General features: G+C 48.5%; 8 protein-coding genes across 8 annotated transcripts; 3 read left to right on the forward strand and 5 right to left on the reverse strand.

Moving 5' to 3' along the window:
* Window positions 1–122: 122 nt before the first annotated feature.
* N7487_007561 (putative aryl-alcohol dehydrogenase Aad14) lies at window positions 123–1,277 on the reverse strand (the record flags this gene model as incomplete). The annotated part of the gene is made up of 1 exon (XM_056875291.1): window positions 123–1,277. One exon carries the CDS (start codon window positions 1,275–1,277, stop codon window positions 123–125), a length of 1,155 nt encoding a protein of 384 aa, XP_056727479.1.
* Window positions 1,278–4,122: 2,845 nt separating this feature from the next.
* On the forward strand, window positions 4,123–4,454 carry N7487_007562 (uncharacterized protein; the record flags this gene model as incomplete). Its single annotated transcript, XM_056875292.1, has 2 exons — window positions 4,123–4,156; window positions 4,219–4,454. 2 exons carry the CDS (start codon window positions 4,123–4,125, stop codon window positions 4,452–4,454), a joined length of 270 nt encoding a protein of 89 aa, XP_056727480.1.
* Window positions 4,455–4,755: 301 nt separating this feature from the next.
* On the forward strand, window positions 4,756–5,262 carry N7487_007563 (uncharacterized protein; the record flags this gene model as incomplete). The annotated part of the gene is made up of 2 exons (XM_056875293.1): window positions 4,756–4,811; window positions 4,863–5,262. 2 exons carry the CDS (start codon window positions 4,756–4,758, stop codon window positions 5,260–5,262), a joined length of 456 nt encoding a protein of 151 aa, XP_056727481.1.
* A 270-nt stretch (window positions 5,263–5,532) lies between these two features.
* N7487_007564 (GNAT family N-acetyltransferase) lies at window positions 5,533–6,027 on the forward strand (the record flags this gene model as incomplete). Its single annotated transcript, XM_056875294.1, has 1 exon — window positions 5,533–6,027. The coding sequence occupies one exon, from the start codon at window positions 5,533–5,535 to the stop codon at window positions 6,025–6,027; it is 495 nt and encodes a 164-aa protein (XP_056727482.1).
* A 503-nt stretch (window positions 6,028–6,530) lies between these two features.
* gprC lies at window positions 6,531–7,826 on the reverse strand (the record flags this gene model as incomplete). Its single annotated transcript, XM_056875295.1, has 1 exon — window positions 6,531–7,826. The coding sequence occupies one exon, from the start codon at window positions 7,824–7,826 to the stop codon at window positions 6,531–6,533; it is 1,296 nt and encodes a 431-aa protein (XP_056727483.1).
* A 4,957-nt stretch (window positions 7,827–12,783) lies between these two features.
* Window positions 12,784–14,133, reverse strand: N7487_007566 (uncharacterized protein; the record flags this gene model as incomplete). The annotated part of the gene is made up of 1 exon (XM_056875296.1): window positions 12,784–14,133. One exon carries the CDS (start codon window positions 14,131–14,133, stop codon window positions 12,784–12,786), a length of 1,350 nt encoding a protein of 449 aa, XP_056727484.1.
* A 130-nt stretch (window positions 14,134–14,263) lies between these two features.
* N7487_007567 (uncharacterized protein) lies at window positions 14,264–15,232 on the reverse strand (the record flags this gene model as incomplete). Its single annotated transcript, XM_056875297.1, has 1 exon — window positions 14,264–15,232. One exon carries the CDS (start codon window positions 15,230–15,232, stop codon window positions 14,264–14,266), a length of 969 nt encoding a protein of 322 aa, XP_056727485.1.
* A 551-nt stretch (window positions 15,233–15,783) lies between these two features.
* On the reverse strand, window positions 15,784–18,557 carry N7487_007568 (putative pre-mRNA splicing factor; the record flags this gene model as incomplete). Its single annotated transcript, XM_056875298.1, has 4 exons — window positions 15,784–16,482; window positions 16,551–17,048; window positions 17,111–18,078; window positions 18,146–18,557. 4 exons carry the CDS (start codon window positions 18,555–18,557, stop codon window positions 15,784–15,786), a joined length of 2,577 nt encoding a protein of 858 aa, XP_056727486.1.
* Between the last annotated feature and the right edge of the window lie 511 nt (window positions 18,558–19,068).

Here is a 19,068-nt window from a genome sequence, read left to right on the forward strand (position 1 = left end):
GTGCTACAGATAAGGTAGGAATCGTCTTCCGCATAATTCTGATCTTGTTTTTTGCCTTATATTATATTTTTCAACCAATGCATAATGTACACGCGAATGGCTGTTGACCAGTATCACCTACTCTATTCCGGGCTGGTAATAGACTTGGGTGCGTGCACAAAGGAGTACTGGGCGTTCGCAGCCAACAGGAAGGACGCTTTTCCAGTCACTTTGGGGTCTGGGCCGATAAAGTTGCCTGGGAAGCCGACGTCGAATGACTTTTGGCTCTCAAGATATTCGATTTGCTCCGTTGTCAATCGGATCTTGAGAGCCTCGATGTTATCCTTGAGATGCTCAACTTTGCGGCCGCCAACAAGAGGGAACACATTTGGTGCTTTTGCCATCACGTATGCCAGAGCAACCGCAGTGAGGGATTTAATACCGTGCTCCTTGGCCACCTTAGCCAGTGCAGCACTCATTGCGGCTTCTTCTTCGGTTTGCTCCGCGCCCAATATGCTACGGAGACCCTGTCCCTGAGATTTCCGCTGTTCAATTTCCTCCTTTGTTTTGAATTTTCCTCCGCCCATAACATCCCAGGGCGCAAGTGCCATTCCAAAATAGCGCGCCATAGGAATGATTTCTCGTTCGAAATCACGAAGCATGACATTCCATCTACCCTGGTAGATGCTGAAAGGTGTCTTCCCGTGCGATCGAGCATACAAGTTTGCTGCAGACACAACCCACGCCGGCGTATCCGAGATACCCAAGTAGAGTACCTTCCCTTGTTCCACAAGTATATGAAGACTGTCCATAACCTCCTCGATTGAAGTGGTCTGATCCCACCAGTGGAGATACAGAATATCAATCCAATCGGTTTGTAGCTTCTTCAGTGAATCCCGAACACTCATGTGGAGGCTTCGCTTGTGGTTGCCGCAATGATTCGGGGCATTCCCCTTGCCGAGCTTATACGACCGGAAGTCTGTGGTGAACTTGGTCGCAATCACCAATTGATCACGGTTCTTGCGTTCGGCCATCCATTCCCCAATCCAGGTCTCGGATTGCTCGTCCTGGTAGTTGTTTGCTGTATCAATGAAATTTCCGCCGGCTCCGTGGAATGCGTCGAGAAGTTTGAAGGACTCCTCCTTGCTCATGGAACCCATTGTCTCCGACCACGCGTTGCCAATCGACATGGCTCCGAGCTGCAGAGGGGAGACACGAATCCCAGCCGTAGAGGAGAGAACCCGGTAACGTCCCAACTCGGTAGTTGGTTCCGGAGCTGAGGTCCAAAGATCAGCCATGATAAGTCGATGATAGGGCACTGGGGAAAGAGAAGAAGATGGGGAATGAAAGTTTGGTTTTAGGCAACTCGAACTTGGGTTTGCGAAAGTTAAGTATATATACATTTTCTGACAATGTCATGATGTCACCACTAATGTGTTTTTCCAGTTTAGTTTCCAGTAATTGGAGTTATTGAGAACAAATCTATTCTCTCATAAGCTTGGAAAGCATCCATGGATATAGCGGGCCCACTGTCATCAAGCTGCATTAGTCTCCGTGTACAGGGTCCACAAATGACAATCAGCTAAATTTGGGTCTGGCCACAATATCCTTTAGAACATTCGTGAGGTAGAATCATGCGTGTTAGAAACAACGCCACTCGGTGGCCTATTTATCGAATAACCCTAAAAGGTAGTAGTTCGTTATTGCAAGTGTAGTGACACCTAAACCTCACCTCGACCCTCATCCCGATTAAATATTATTGTAACAATAGTGTGGATTCTACCTGTATGCCACCTCATTCCTACTCGTGGTGGTTCCGCCAATGAGAACAGTTCTGTCATCATCGTCCCATTGGATGGGTGATCAGGGTCGCACTCCCGGAGAGCTATCCGATCGCAAAAGTGGCCCCCGTAGAACCTAAATTCACCTTCATTCTCCACCAACAACATTGGGTACATACGTCAATTCCTGTGAAAGTGAGTCCCAAGTGAGATGACATCTTTAAAAGAGAAACGGGATAAGAACTCAGGGGAGATAAGGAATACAATGTGAGGGTAGTATCTCAAACTAGCATGCGAAGATGGGTGTTTAAATCATCACTGTCATCGCAGTGCGGATATTCTGCAGTCACTGCAGATTTAGGGTAATCTAGGCTAATGTTTGCATGAGTTCGTATTTTGGAGATATCGCCGGTGATCCAGGCGTATGCCGAGGCGATTTGTGGCCACGCTTAGTCTAACCAATTAGGTTAAAGATGTCAGCACAGCGCAGCTATTTGTTCCCTTGGATAATTTTTTTTTTTCGTGTGTCGCTGCCCTGTACGCCACAATTTGTGTTAGATTGTCGCGCTTTTCTTTGTGATGGACAACTCATCTCAAAACGGATTCTCGGTAGCTGTATGGCGGTGTATTGAGACCTGCCTCTTCAGGATCAAAATTGAATGGGAAAGTATTAATATGCGAGGTTCTGAAAGTGTTCGACAAGTTGTTTCAAACGGTGCAATGCTGCGTCATCACTGCGCTGTTTGAGCTCCAAACCGTTCCACCGATTCCAAAAAATAGTGGTTCAATGCAGATCAGATGCAGGTGCCGGGAACAAGTGTCATGATACTATCCTCATCAAGGGCTTACAGCGCTTCTTCTTCGCATTCTAGGGTCTCTAGTATGTCGTTGAATTGAGGAGGGGCATTCTTAGATCCACCAACGCCTTCATTTCGAACTCATTGGGATGAGTCTAAGACTTCCAAGTACGCAATTCTTACAGATGCAGACCGGTCTGGTTGGACTTAACCGGGCGTTTGTGGTTCGAGGATATCGGCAAAGGTGAGACACCCTGGCGCTCTGCCATTGACTTCAAGGAAGACTTCCTGGGAAGAGCAGTTTCGGCAGTTCTAGGATCGGACATCGGAAGTTAGTCAAACGATATTGATGAGCTTATTATGTTCACAACCTTGATGCCGTTAAGGAAGCAGATGAGGAGAATGTTCCTTTCATCATATGCCCCTGTGATGGCAAAAGCTATGATGTAGGAAGAACCTAGGGAGGAAAGATCTTGTGAGGGAAAGAGGGGTGAGGCTGAAATGGTAAAAAAAGTACGGCACTGTCAGATTCCATTGTTTCAGGGTATCGAAGGTGAAGATCTATTTGAATCAGTAGACAAGGGAAACTTCCCCCGAGTCTCAGCCTGACAAATCTGTACAGGTTCGCACCAAAGGGGTATATCCAATAATCAAGGAATCTATGGGTGAACACCAGCTACAGGAATTGCTGTGGAACTTCATTCAACAGGCGAGAGATAGGTTTCGTTGGCCTTGAGGGACCAGGCGCCCCTGGCGACAGCAGCTCTTTGCTGGCTAGTAGACAGGTCCTGCCTCCCCTCTGTCTCTCCTTTCTCTCTGCCGTCTATTCCATTCGGTAGCGATCAACACATGCAGCCCGTTTTCCTTAGAGATCCACCATGCATAGATATCCACCTATAAATTGTAGGATTGGGAATTGCATGAGTACATACTGGTTGTTGAAGAATATTGGTCTGAACATGCGAATTAGTCCAACATTTCAACTTGATCGGATTAAAACCTCAATGTACACCTCTATCTCTCACTGATAGAATGTTGCGCGAAATATTTGCTAAATCTGCATTTCCACACCTTCACCCTGATCTGGAGGGTGGGAGCAATTATTAGATGAGAATTTTATATATCTCGTAGTACAATCGACTGCTCGTCACATGGCAGGCAGCCTTTGCATTATTCAACGTTGGCCAGACCCCCAAGCAATTACTTTTTCACCCATCAGATCTTTCGGTAAATTGATTCCCTTGAAACGAATTGTTTACTTTCTTGTGCTACCACTTGTGCATTGACAATCCGGGAGCTTCCTTGGGGTTCTGGGCCTTGTTTGCGTGATGTGCTACAATTTTTGGCTACTCGTGTGTTAAGCATCGCAAATTTTTGACAATCAGACCTCTTCCAATGTTCCAGAATTTATGCCCGGACCGGGTTGGCGATATGGCCTCGTGACGTCCAAAATATGATGTGGCCTTTTACATCTATAAATCCTTCCGAATTCTCCGAGTTCGATCCAAAATATGCTCGTTATCAGTGGGACAAAGAATTAATCAAAGCAAAATTGTTATCACATCATGCCCAGCAACGGAGCTCACGATATCGTCTTTCGTATGGAGAATATCCCATGGCTACTCTTCTTGAACCGCCAACGCTGATATTATGCTTTCCAGGGACATCCATCGCGGCCTGCAATTCAAGCAGCCGCCTACGGGTCTACATGCAAGACGTCTTAGGAAAGATCCGCGAGTCGAAGTATGAGGATAAATGGAGCAATGGAACAGAGAAAAACGTCATCGCCTCGGCCAAGTCATACTCTCCTGTAGCTTGCGCCTCCAGTGGGCTTGACAATGTGAACTTCCCCAAAGAACGGCTACCAAAAGAAAAACGATTAACAGGAAAGGGATAGATCCGAGTCTACTACCTCTCCACCGAGAACATCATGAAGGATATGGCTCATGACAATCTAAAGGTTGGCATGAGGGCAACCTTGGAAAGAAGCGTTTCATGACCGCGCCATATTCAAAGCTGGCCGCTTGTCGGCTCAAGGGACCTGGTATGACCATCAGGGTGTATTATTAGATGGCAGACAACACGATTCAGGAGTACGGAGTGAAAGGTAATTGCCCATTTCATGATAACCTTGTCGTCACTCAAAGGAGAATACGGATGATGGAAACTGGGACAAAATGTCAAATCTGGGCTCAGCAATGCCCGGCACGGACATAGCATGCACCGCACCCAAGAGTTCGGAACCAAAGATCCGGTAAGTAATGTCGTCGGAATTTGTGTCACAAAATACTAAAAGTATTGATAGTGTCTACTTCCAGCACATGGAGAACGGTATCATAGAAAAGTGCTACGACAGCAAACACGGCTGGTATGACGGAGCCGCCAAGTTCCCAAAGGCCCAACCCCGAACCCCCATAGCTTGTACTAGTTATATGACTGGCTCGGACACTTTCGGAATTCGGGTCTTCTTCAACGCCGCGAATATGGTGCTCGAGATGGTTTACGATGGCATGTCTTGGACCAAAGGACATTTTCATACGGATTGTATCCCCGGAACCCAGATTGCTTGCATCAGCTGGATGAATGGTTCGCGCCCGGATGTTCGCGTGTACTTCCAGGCTGGTCATGAAATATCCGCAATTACGGAGTATGTGTGGACTCAGGGCCGTTGGTCGTCTGGGAAGCTTACGCTGCCTCCTGCGTAATTCTCAACTGTGACACATTCGCATTCGGTTCCATCGCAGTATACGTGTCTAACTGATTGTGGTTTAAGCTCATGTCAAATTTCATCTATTTTAAAAACTATATTGTCCCAAGGGAAAAAGGACGTGTATAGTTGTCGTTCAGCGGGGTAGTTCTGACTCACAACGTAGGCGAGGAACAATATTCTCCTCACAAGGCACCCAAATCCCACATTTCCAAACAGTCTCCTTGGAAGACATTCAATTGTCATTATCATCTGCCCTTCTATCACCATGGCGACAACTCTCAGCTCAACCTCCCCACCAGAAAGCAAGCTCATGCTTGAAAAAGCTACAGTCGAAGATATACCCGCCATTGAGTCCATGGTCAATGCCGCCTATTCAAAATATATTGAGCGCATTGGCAAGCTACCAGCTCCTATGACAGAAGACTGGGACCAAGCGGTCCGCACACGTGAAATTCTCGTCCTGAGAGATAATGAACGGACCGTGGGCTCTATCACCATCCATGAGGACGAGCAGACCACCTCGCTCAAAATTGACAACGTCGTAGTCAATCCGGGAGAGCAGGGTCGAGGTTACGGATATCATATGATCAAGTATGCGGAAGTGGAAGCTTTAAATAAGGGGCTGTCTAGTGTGACGTTGTTCACCAATGTGAAGATGTTCGAGAATATCGGGTTCTATGCAAAACTGGGGTTTGTGGAAACGGATCGGAGAATGGAGGACGGGTTTGAACGCGTATATTTCTATAAGAATCTTAGTTAGTGAGGATTTCCTACGACTATTGAAGTTCATTAGCATTTTGGTGGAGGGACTTAGACTCAGATCAACCATTCCCATCAGTGGTGCCCTGGATAAATATATGCTCAACACTTTTTTTTGCGAAAATTTACGGGGAAATTCTTCCAGTAGAAACCAAGTCATGGGTCTTCAAATTCGAAAACATTAAGTAGCACATGCGAATCGCCATGGTTCACATGAGGAACGTGTCGGTCCTTTTCCAAAATATATACATAGAAGGTTCCGTTATAGAAGTGGGTGCGTGGGGGAAGTATAGAGAGACATAAAAAGAGAAAGAAAAGGGAGAAAGGAGAAGGGAATGAAAGTGAGACATGACGCGGTAGTGATAAAGTTGTGAGGGAGAGAATACATGTTATAGTGACAGAAAAGGGGTATCGAGGGTATCACACCACGGGGAAATACAAATGATAACGATTTAAATGACTCGAGAATAAAAGAAAAGGAGTGTGAAGGTTCATGAGAAACGTTCATCTCCGCCATCCTCCATGAGGCGGCCTAGGTGAGGAGAAGTCCTCCTTGCTAGACCGCTCACTGGACACATCATTAGGATAAGCAGGCTCGTGCGTGATCTCAATGGTGGTTTCTTGGTACACCTTTCCGATCGGGGTCATTTCATGATCGTGACTGTGGTGGCCGTGTGTGCTGGGTGAAACGATATTATCCGTTGACCCGTCGCGGTCAAGATCATCATTGAAAGTGCCGCCCAATTTGCGGGTGGGATCGGCAGTGATGGTGGTTAAGTTGGTCTCGGCGCCTCGCCTGCCCTTACTGCCGGTGAATTTGTTGTAGGAGTGGTCCTGGCTGGGTTCAGAGTCGATGATCAGGTTGCGGCGAGTGAGAGTATATAGAACGACATCGACCAGCCCGGAGCTGGTGATGATGGCGCCGGAACAACAGAAGAATATTATACTGGGTGCGTCGCCGTCAGCGGTGGCCATGCGTCCTGCGGCAAGCGGCAACGATAGGATGATATAGACGATTGGGTAGATGGTCATGTAGCCTACAACGCGGCGCAGGCGCTTGAGGCTCTCCAGCTGGCTGTTGCCAAGGATGGCGGAGGCGGCGATCTGCCGACGCAGTTGGAAGTACATCACGGCGTAGAGAATGACTGTGCCGAACTCGGCAAGGAAAATCCAAATGTAATGGGTCCATAAACGGGTGGTCTCGAATTCATCGCTGATCCAGCACCAGGCGCCGGAAGGTACGAAGACGTCGGCACCGTGCATTGCCAATGGGATGATTACCATTAAAGCCACGAAGCCCCAGACGCCAACGACAAAACAGACAAAGAACTTATAGGGCATTTTGCGTCCCCAGACGACTAAAAGGAAGGTGTGGAAGGCGATGGCAAGCACGAAAAGACCACTGCCGGGGTCTCCAATTTGCAGCCATAGCCCTTGGAGAAAACATCCGGCGGAACCAGATTCGATCTTGTCTATCACAATCCACCGTAAACAAATAATGAACGCAAGTGACTGTTGGAAATCCGCCAGAACAAGGTTATAAATAAGAATGATGTACTGGTTGTAACCGATGTAACGTGTATAGCTGCCGCGCCAGAAAAAAAGTCGATATGTGATGAAACCGAGGAGCACTGATGTTGCAATGAGAGAAAGGAAGGCCATGACTGTGATCGCTATTAAACCTCGTCGGTGCGATTCTGGGAGAGGGTCGATATCAAGTTCGACGGAGCTGGTCAATCGAGCTGCCAATGAGTGCTCATTGTTTCTAGGCATCAAGCCCATAAGAATGAGTGCTGACATGGTGGAATATCTTGTCGGTTCGTTTCAGTTTCCAGGTACGATCAAAGGCTGCAATATGACGTTCCTGGGGTCCAGAGTGTAATCGACGCCGGGCAACAAAAAACGATATATAAGGCCGACGCGAGTGCCAAGGAATGACAAGCTGAATATGTTAAACACTACCTACCCCAGGAACCGCCCGCAACGGAAGATAAACAATAGTTTGGGAAGGATGAAAGGCCACAGGCATGAAGGTTGAAAAATCGGAGGCAATGAGAGGGAAAGAAACAAGAACAGCACCCAAACTACTGGGACTGATTGAACTCAAAATTTGATAGGCAAATACAGAAGAATGAGACTTAAACTCATTTGGCCTCTTTGTCGGTCAATAGCAGGGTGATCCACGACAAGTTTGAGTGAATAGTGGAATTGTTTGAGGGAAATACGGACAATTGGGGCAGAGAGTGCGATCTCCATAATAGTTCACGGTCCAGAGCCGTGAATCCCTGTATACAACGTATATTGTGCTCCACTTACCCTATTTAGCCTACCTTTAGGCCATATGTGACGCTCAGGTGGATAAAAGGACGCATGTTTACCACGAGATGTCGAATTAAACGGCCGTAAACCTTAGCCTAGTTAGTCTACTCCGTACTAGTCCACTCAATAAACAAGGCGAACTGTTTAGTTGCATACAAAAGTACATACTAAACAAGGACATTCGCCGTTGAGAAACTTTACTGCATGGGAAACGACACACCCCCAATTTTTAGAACCACTAAGAAGGCGCAAAATCCATCCAGATCCCACGAGCTCCGTGTTCTCCGTGTCAAGGCCAAAGCGCACATTGGGCCATTGACAGGGGGCTCAGATCGCTAGTACACTATGTTCGCTGCAGGGGCGAGGCTTCTGGAACACTAGCGGGGGTCAATTAGGACGAGTTTATTATTTTTACTTCGTGTTGAAAAGTATCCCCAGGATTTTCTATATACGTCACCAGCAGACTCTATCCTGAACCGCTCAGAGGCGTTTACAATATAAAGTTGATCTGCCGGGAATACTGTATATCATATTCAATATCATCAAATCAACAAAGAAAAAGGACACAAAGCCCAATGTGGGCGACCAGGGGGTGGATGGGGGGCACCGGGAGATGACCCCAGCAAGTAGGAAGAAATGATTTCATGTGTAATCCACCCCGCACACCTGGGCACAATGAGCCGGCTGTGGATACGAGAGAAAATGTCGAACGTCAAAAAAAAAACAAAAGGATTATTTAGAAATAGTGGAAATTTGTGGACACTTAAACCTCTTGGCCATGCGATTGGGCCAGGTTAAGCTTCGATCCGCCTCTTGATTCTGCAACCACAAGTGAAAATCACTGGCTTTTTAATGGAGTCGGCAGGACTGAACGCAAGATTTTCTCATGTCGTCCGCATAAAAGAATATTGATTGTGGAGGTCATGCGGGTAGCAGGCTTTTGTTTGGTCCCTATTGGCGGTTTAATTTGGCCAGGATATGTATATGCCAAGAAACTGGATATTCTGGATAAAGGACACTGTTCGTGTTCAGTATGATTCCAACTGGCTAGCACGGACTGGTGGAGACTTGCTTCCCCTAGTGGATGGGATCAACAAAGTAGAATCGCCCAAAGGATGATTACGCACCACGGTCTGGTTTAGAGCCGCAGCGATCGTGGAGTTGGCAATCGTGGCCCGCTAAAGAAGGAATCTTGGCCCCGAGGCCGTCCACAAGGTAATGCGCACATTTTGGAAGTGTCTCAGATATGCCTCCAGGGGTAATCGGGAGCATCCGAATTTATATACTTTTATATACTTTGTATGCACCCAACTCCAGTTGACAGCCTAAGTTCTCAGGCTGTCAGGTACCCAAGCATAAAGCAATCCTCGACGGCGTACAGAATGTGCTGCAAATACTTTCTCGGATATTTTGAAACTCTCCCGGGGTTAAAAAGCCCTTAACGCCATGTCTCATTCCAAACGGATTTCTTCCCACCACTGTCCTCGCCCCGCTCATTGCCGATCCAAATTCCAGCGCAGGCACCGACCACATTTCGTGTTGGCCAAGGCCTGCGTTTGGAAATAATTTGCATGTATGTACTAGAATGAGATGAAAGCTTAAGTGGTTCCCTTAAAAAAAACTCAGTTTACCGGCTGTTGTTCTATTAGCTTCTACCGGTAGAATTTGGGGTAAACCCCCTTAACCTTGTTTTGCCACTTAACCTTTTCTCCTCGGAATTAACTAACTGGCCGGAATATTATAGCCTCCGCTACTCCCTATGGAGCACGGAGTACGGAGTATCCAGTTACTTGACGCGGGAGCGGCATCCCGAGCTCCTCGCTAGTTGGAGTAGCAGCTTGCAATATATGGTATATGATTCTCTGAGACATACATATCAACTCTACACTCCTTCGCATACAGGATATCTATATCAAGATCGAGCACATCGTGCAATAATATACATTGCCAAACGTCTCCAATAATCCAATTTCACTCTTGTGGAAAGTATGTACTCGCCCTAGCGCTTTGTTCCGAGCCGTGTATATGCACACACAACTCTATCATGTTTGAAGATTTGACTAAGGGGCCAAGTTTCCTATTTTGGTGAAAACAACGACATAATAACCGTATGGCCTTAGCCTATCGATCATTAGCGTAATTCCTTCTGCCTAAACCGTCTCAAATCATACCCTGAGACTTCGGTAATCAATAGCGTATGATCATCTCCGGGATCTCCGAATTCTGCGACCCAGGATGCTGGTGATCTACATTAACATCTCCTGTACCCCGTATATACGGAGGAAAACCTCCGTATATCGTGGCGGTAAGTAGCGAATAGAGACTATTGAGTAGATCCTCTCTAATCATATCGATCCTACCAGTACTTCCGCTCCTGGCCCGTGTGACATGTGATCGCCAATAGTCATCCTTCCAAACTCGATTATTGCTGTTGTGCATACGGAATACGGGGTAGCATATACTCATTATGTAGGCCGAAATAGCATCGACAGATCTACTTGCACAAAAAGCTAAAAGTACATCAATACGTACGGAAAAGGAAAATCCTATGGATACCTCCGGACGCACCAGCAATGCATTGTCTCCACCAACTAAACAGTAGGAGGGGTATGAATAACCATAAGCAGGTTAATCCCCGTCCGTCATTTTTCTGCAAAGTACGGAGTACGTGTCGGTGAAGAATACCATAAACCGCAGTGGGTAGTAGTGGAACTCACTTATGCAGCTTGCCCCATCGACAAGGGGATGGAGTAGCAGGATATAAAAGGATGCCGAGGTCCGCGACGGGGCGAGGAATGATTTCCAATCAAGTCCCACAGCGGGCTAAACCCACAAAAGGCTTCTTCATGTCAGACATGATTTACACTCTACATACGGAGTAGTGTAGGTACATAACAGGACCCTGTCAGTTGCCTTTTGCCGTTAGTTTTATGGTTTCACCTTGTATGTTGTAGAAGACCTGATCTTCGGCCCTCATCCTCTCTGTTTTGGTTTCACATCTGTAGATGATTGTTTCCTCCATTTTCATTGAAACTCGTAGGATCGAGGTTGGTTGTGATCTAATGTGCCATTCCTAGTTCTGGAAACTCACCTTTCTATGGTATCCATTGTTCATCGATAGAGTGCTTACTCTACTTATTCCGTCCATTCTTTCCAACCCCCAAATTGCTCTCTATCTGTCTTCCCCAATTATATGTGTAACTCCATGATTTACGACCTGGCCTATAATCGTTGAGTATCGACGTGAGTGAGCTGGAAGGGCTTGAAGAGCATTGGACATCGGTGTGTTGATACATTACTATTCATTTTGAGTTGTCGCATGATGTCAATTGTATGTTCCTAATGCATAGAGGAATCCAAGGACAATAGTAAGTCACGAACATCGTCTGTTATGTGCTGTATGAGGCCCTCTCCAATGGCACCAGCGGCCTCCATCCAATTTCGTGCCAGCCAATCGATCTATCAGCAAAGAGATCCTGGAGATAGCCACAAATCACCTGTTCATCGGACGGAAGCTTGTCTCCAATACTGGGGCCCATGCCACGCACTTGCACGGAATTACTATCGGTGATCTACAATACAACATCCATGTACGGAGTAGTTGGTGTACGCCTAGTAAATGGGGTCTATTCGGTGGGATGATGTCGTAAGATGTAGCTGGTGACAAGTAGTAGAATGGGGCACAGGTTTAGTACATGCGAGCTGCTTGGACGGACCCCAGCTAGCCAGGCCAGCGCTGAAAGCCTAGGTTATTGTGGTAGGAAATCGCAGGGCTCAGGCGGGGTATGTAAGTCATACTACTACCCCTGTAGTATGTAGTAGAGCGAGGTTACAGTACATCCCTACTAGCAGCGTCTCGCCATCCCAAAGGGTTGGCTGTGGTCGCATGATCAGGATTTTCATTAGAGCCAACCGTCCCGTTAACCGACTTGGAACCCAGCTAAGCTCAGAGCCGTGGACGTAGGCTGCTGTGGATCCTTATTTCGATATACCCTTGTTTGGACTTGACTATAGCATCCTATAGATCATTGCAACACCTAGAATCCAGTTCGTTTATATTGCACAATACTAAGAATCTAACCGCTGGGAGATGCTAAATAAAACTTGTATCATAGCCTCAACGCACAGCCAGGCATTGGTCGTGGGAGGGAAGCTCATGGCATTCATAAATCATCAAAAGAGCAAAATATAAAAAGGGGGGTGGAGGCAGTAGGCCAAGCGCGACAAAAACGACGCAAAAAGAACAAGCTCGAAACATATTAAAAACACCCAGGACAAGAAAGTTAAGGGGGGGTATCATGAGTTCGTCAAGCCCATTGCGACAGCAACAGTTATATCCATATCCCATGCTATCCAGCAAACAGTCCTCGAATGATTCCAACGCTGCACGTAGATCGTAAATTGAAAGGAATTATTCCCATTTCACCCCGGTACCGATCTATCTCCGCCTCGAGTTTCGCGTATCACGACGACCAAGACCATCATCTTCTTCGTCTTCTTCCTCGACAGGCGCAGGTGTGCGTCGCTCAGTGCGTCTCTTAGGCCGACGACGGCGGTTCGAGCTGATGTTACTGGCCGAGTCATCGGGCGCAAGAGAGCGATCATCGTCGAGGAAGTCATCTTCGCCGCTTTCCCATGTACCGACGCCTGAGAAAGGCGTTCCCAGACGCGCTTCGACGAACGAGCCCCGGCGGCTTTGGTTTGCTACCGAGAGGCCGGCACCACGTTCGCGTAGTGCGCGTCGCACGGCTTCGGCCTTGCAGTGGAGGGCTTCGAAGGCATCTTCGAGGGCTTCCATTCCGAGGAAAATGTCGCGCTCGACTTCTGCTAACGCGGCAATTTCAGTTTCTTCGTCGAGGGCGATCGGGCCGCCGAATGAGGCGGGGGATGGAGGTGCGCCGTTGACTTGGCTTGAGGGTCGGAAGCTGCCATCCATGTAATTGGGCGTCGGTCCTCGAGAGATACCGCCGCCCAAGGGCGTGTTGGAGCGACTGCCGTTCCATCGAGCCCCGGCGGCATTGGCGGTGGGACCTGTGTCTTCTGCGCCACTGCGGAGGAATCCGTCGAAGCGACCGGAGATGAGGATCTCCCACTCGTCATCACTGATAGCGGAAAGCGTGGCGAGGACATGGTGGAGGGTAGGGTTATTCAGCATGTACATAGCAGTTTCTGGGTCGCGAGGGAGGGAGGATAGTCGGTAAAGACGCTGGATTGCAGAGGCCGACGAGACAAGCGCTGAGGGTTTCAGCCGGGGCTTTTCGTCGTCAGATCGCGGGACAGGAGTAGAAGAATTGATGCCAAGCAAAGAGCAGAACAATGAGCGCTGGTGGGGTTCAAGATGCGTGAGCATGGCGAAGGTCAATGTCTCATCGTCAACCTCGTTAGGAGCGCTGGTGCCTGGATCATTTTGCTCGTAAAGCCATTTGTCCACAGCGACCTTCGTCTTTCGAGATTGCCGAATGAAGTGTTCGCGGTATTCTTCAGGAACGTCAACGTCAAGCTTCTGCATTGGAATATGCTCATCGCCTGGCGCACCCGTATCCACGGTGGTTGGTGCCATTGTGAAGGGAGGCCACATGGGAAGTTCCCTACGACCAGACACGAGCTCCAAAACCTCGCCCCAGCTCACTCCATCCGGTCGATCATCTGTCTCCGCTTGGTCACATATCTGGCAGCCACATGGCTCGGATGAGATGTCGCGCGCGAACACTGCTTCGAGACGATCCAATAAACGGCGGGCGACAGACCGGTAGCCTGTTGCGACAGCGAGGGACCCATTCTTACTCATGACCTTTTGGTAGTCATCTAGTAAACGGTTATACGGATCGAAGATTTTGCCAGCGATAGCCCGGGACTGGGGTTGTCCTTGCGAAAATGGATCCTTCTGCCCGAGGCTAGCCAGTAGCGCCCTCGAGACCTTATTTTCCAAACCACCATTTTTCAGTAAGTAATCGACTCGGGGAATAGTAGCAGGCATTTCGGGCGGAGGCGGGGGAGGCGGGGGGCGCGCCAAACGAATTTGGATTGCTTGGTTTCACAAAATCGATCGATTCGTCGCTTGGAGTGCGACGATGGGACATGGCCGATCGGTTCTGGGTTCGAGAGGGAGGCTTCGTAGGTGGGGTCATGGGTTTTCGTGGCACCGAATGCTGCTGGTTGGGCGCAATAGACGTCGCATCGGACCCGTTAGCTGACTCTGCGCCGATATCACGAAGCGTAACGTTCGATTGTGAGGCAGACATCGTCGAGCGACTCGACCGCTTGGGTAGTTTCCGATCATCAGAGACCTTTGTCTTAGACTTGTGGCTTGATGCCCGAGGCGAAGCTTCAGTCTCATCCTTAGGTCTGGACTTTGTAGGGGTCTCTGCTCGCGACGTCTTGCTGGACTTGGACTTGGTGCTATCATCGCGTTTTGACCGGAGACTCGATGAGGACCTGTTGACTTCGGAGGCTCTGATTTTTATATTTGTTTTTTTCTTGGGTTTGTCTGCCTCCTTCTCATCCTCGTTGACGATACTGCCCTTCCTCGACTCCTGGTCGAGACCAGTCAGGGGCGGACTAGGAGGCGCATGGTGATTCTCGCGGTGACCGTTCTTCCCGTCGTCATGTGTCAAATCGGTCGGGTCTGGTGTAGGGATGCTGGCTCGGACGCCCTCCTTGCTGTGAGCTTTGGAGAAAGTAGGGTACGGTAGACTCGTTCTCGATTCAAGGAACGAGGCCTCTGATCTCTCGAGTCCAGGCATGGAGGACCTGCGTTGGGAAGTGGATGAGCGAGCCGTGGTAGGATCCTCTGGGTCCTTGGTTGAGGTCTTTCTGTTTGTTTTGTTTGTCTTGGCCTTGACGGTCTTCGACTTCCTATCGTCGCGGTTTAGTCTAACAGGAAACATGGCGAAATCCGTATCGTGTTGAGGACGGCGCGAAAGAGTCGTTACCTGTCTAGGCTCGCACCGCCACTGAGGGGAATGTGGTCCTATTTTTGTCTCCAATTGTCCTGGCGCTTAGTTCGGGCCGTGACTGGTTGTGAGTGATTGTGACTGGTCGCTTAACGTCGCAAATGTGCGGGAACCAATCCGGCATTCCGTGTGTCTGGGGTCTGGGGGAAAGAAAGGGATATGAGTTGGAAAAAAGAAAAGAAAAGAATAACCTCATTCAGGTACGACGCATGAAATGGTTGGAAGTGGAAAGAAGCACACTATGTGATTATGCGGTGAGTAATCTGGGCCCCGCTCTTTTAACTGACGTGGTTTTGCTGCATGGAAGCCTGAAATCGGATCCTGAGAGAGAGAGAGAGATATATATATATATATCAAGAGTACATAGCCCTCTCAGCTGAAAATCTGAGGGAACACAAATTTATAATGCCTGAGGCAACTACATATACAAGTATGTGGATTTGAAAACCTGATATTCAGCACATCATGTACATCAACACTTGGAATCAATCTGATTCATGTAATCCATTCACAGCCTTGACAGGGGAGGTCTCTAGTACCCAATTTCCCTCTTCTTCACGAGCAACTCCTCCACTCTGCGCAGCTCTCATCATCTTGTCACTCGCAAGTGTCAGATCACCCGTGTTATAATCCCAAATCCATCCTTCTTTCAGCCACATCCATGTAAGATAAGCACGTAGTTCCTTGTCGTGTGGCAGAACGCATTTCCATTCGGGCACAAACCCGATCTCTGCAGCATCCGTTCCTTTCCAGTCAGAGGCTTTCCCCCGTAATTCGTCACGACAGAAGATCCTCCAGCTATCAAGGGAATACGCTCCAACTCCGGGTAGATGTGCGATCTCCCATGCCACTCGCAAATCTTCTTCGTCAATGCACTCTTCACGACCGACATTTCGACCATCAAGCTTTCGTGGATAGTGGAGCTTGCGATATCTTTTGCTTTTGTTCGGGGGGTCTGATAGCCATGTTTGTGCCAATGTGATGCATTTCCTTGCACGTTGATTTTGAAAGCCCAGGCAGTTTATCATCGATACGAGCTCCGGTGGGTTTGCCTCGGCCATTGCCTTAATCGTAGGGTATCGTTCAAACACTTGGAACAAAACCGGCAGGGCAACACCCCCGCGGGTTCGATTGAGAAAAATGGTTGCAATGAGTAAACGAAACGGGTCATGTGCAAGTTGCTCCTGAATGAGTCCGAAAGAAGATGCGTCGATGGGGGAAACGGGAGGCATGATTCCGGATCAATTGGCACACGCGGGAAATAAGGAGAATGTTTCAAGGGTTTGGCTTGAGGGGTTTTGATGGGTTCTGGGATGGTGAAAGCAGTGGATTTCACCGGAGTTTGAGGGTCAGGCTTGGTGAATTGGGGGACCAGGCAGGGGCTTTTCGGGGGTGATAACTGGATCTGAACATGCGACGGGGGATCATCTAAAGCATCCCGATCGGATTCAAAATCACTCGGCGCATCACTCAAGGAAGAATCTGACGACAAGAAGTCCGGGGGTAGATTCAAATCTTTCAACAGCTGTCGGGTTTGGGCTGGAATAGACAAATCGTACAGCGAGGAAACCGTTTCCCGCTTGTTTTTCGAGCCAACTTTGGGGTTGCCGGCTCCTAAGAAATACTTAGACTGAACCTCATCACTTGGAGTCACACCTGGCAAATCACTGGTATTCAAAAATCCATCGTCCACTGGGATGGATCGGCGGGTAGCGGAAGCTGACTGGAGCTCCGCCTGCCTCCATTTGGGCTATCGGAAGGGGTTCCTTGTGGAATGGAAGGCGGGATTGAGTCTTCATCTGCTTGATCGACCGAGCCCTCTTGAGGGTGTTGATTTCCACCCAACTTTCGTCGATTTTTGTTGCGCTCCTTCCTCCGTTCGCGCTTGCGCTTGTTCTTGTCTCTCTGTGATCCTTTACCTGACTCACGACATTTCGACGGCTTTTGTCCAACGGCTTGGTCAGGTGATGGAATCTGAATAATCCCTGTCGGTGTGTCGAGTGATAGGTGAGACGTGATACCATTTTTGCTGCTGTCCCGAAGATGCTTGATCTCCCGGATGACATGAAGTTTTTGGTTTTGAGGTGGAACCATATCCGCTTCACGGGTGAGCTCGTGATAAGGGGCAGAGTTAGTCAGGTCTATAGGTGTGCTGGGACTAGCCCGAATGATGTTTGTAGGCATTTTTGGTAGATCCGGCGTGTTGTCCTTATCTTTCCATTCCTCCGGTTTAACTAAGCCATTGTCCTGGCCTTTAGTAAGAACACCGGCCGGGACATAAGCCTCCACGACTTTGGTTGGCTCATCATGCTGTATAGCGTCATGGCTGTGTCGCCTTGCCTTATCTGAGTGTTGTTTCTTGCTCTTCTTATGCTTCTTGTCCTCAGGCTGGGATGAGCTGCTCTTGCGCCGTTTCCGATGCGAACTCTTGGTATGTGTTTTTTCCTCGCCGTCTACTTCATCCCCAAATGCAGAGCCGGCATCATCAGCTACTGCAACTCCACGGTCCTCGAGATAGATCTTTCGAACGTGGTCAACCAAGGCATCGATAGCGGTGTCGTTCATTCCAGCCTCTGCAGCGACGCCTCGGACTTGGTCAGTGAATTTTCGCCGGGCCGAACGTCGAATATGTTGAACTTGTTCTGTCATAAAAGAGTGTGATACAACGAACTTCAACACCTCCATCTGCTTTTCGGGGTCCACCGAAGCAAAGATCTTGTCTTCCGCCGTCATTTCGTTATCACCAGTGGGAACTGCCACGGAGTCCGTAATTTTAGGAACTGTAGAGGGGGTGATCACCAGCCTCGTGACTGGGATAAGGTTTAACTTGTAGGATTTCCCCCTCACGCCGAGGTTGTGTGGTGTCCTCGAGGCTAATAGGGGCTTCGCTATGATCATTGAGATTCTCCATTGTAACAATCTTCCGTATTCCGGAAGACCTTCTCGACTTGGGCTTTTTGGTGGAGGTAGTTGTAGGTGATGAGGTCGATGTTGTGGAAAAATGCGCCGAGTTGGCTCCGGTCCTTTGGCTACGACGGACGTTGAGGTTCGAGGAGTCAGACGCACCATCATACCCAAATGGACTCGACATGCCACTGTTACCGTTCATCATCTCGTCCCGGGATTCTTCTAAGCTCGCCTCCTCTGACAAGATGTTGTCAACAGCACGGTCAAAGAAGCCTTCGTCAAAGGTCTTGAGGGGGTCGATGTCGAAGGATGGAAGAGGAACAACAACGGAGACGTTGCTGAGTCGAGCCATTGTATTCCTGATACCTCAGTAGATGGCAGGTTCTCTAGGGTAGGAGGTTGGTGAAGCTTGAAGGGTTCGTAGACATATCGCGGTAGCGGTTGGATTGAGTGTGAACTGTTTGGATGAAGGGCTATCTGGTTAATGCAAGTACAGAAGCAGACAAAGAACAAGAGAAAGTACCTGCTAGTATCCTATGCGAGTGTAATGCGTCCTGGTCTCGGGGAAATCGCGAGTAAAGCTTCCTAGCTCCCTTTGACGCGGGGAAGCCGATTCACGTGTAAATTTGATAAGGTGACGCGATGTCGTGTCAATGAAACCAGTAAAACAAAACTAAGGAAGTGACAAGTTCAGATCAACCCTTTACGTCAGTCTAGACTTTTAAAGGAGGAGAAAAGGTCAAGTGAGTTGGAGCTCTCTACATCAAAAAAGGGAATATTGAAAGCACAGACCATCCGATAAGAAACGCCAATCTACCGTCAAAGAATCTACCCAGGGCTGCATTTGCGAAAGAGTTGAACTT

The sequence above is a fragment of the Penicillium crustosum genome (assembly GCF_028827405.1).
Source record: "Penicillium crustosum strain IBT 35664 chromosome Unknown utg000003l_segment0_segment0, whole genome shotgun sequence".
NCBI lineage: Eukaryota > Fungi > Ascomycota > Eurotiomycetes > Eurotiales > Aspergillaceae > Penicillium > Penicillium crustosum.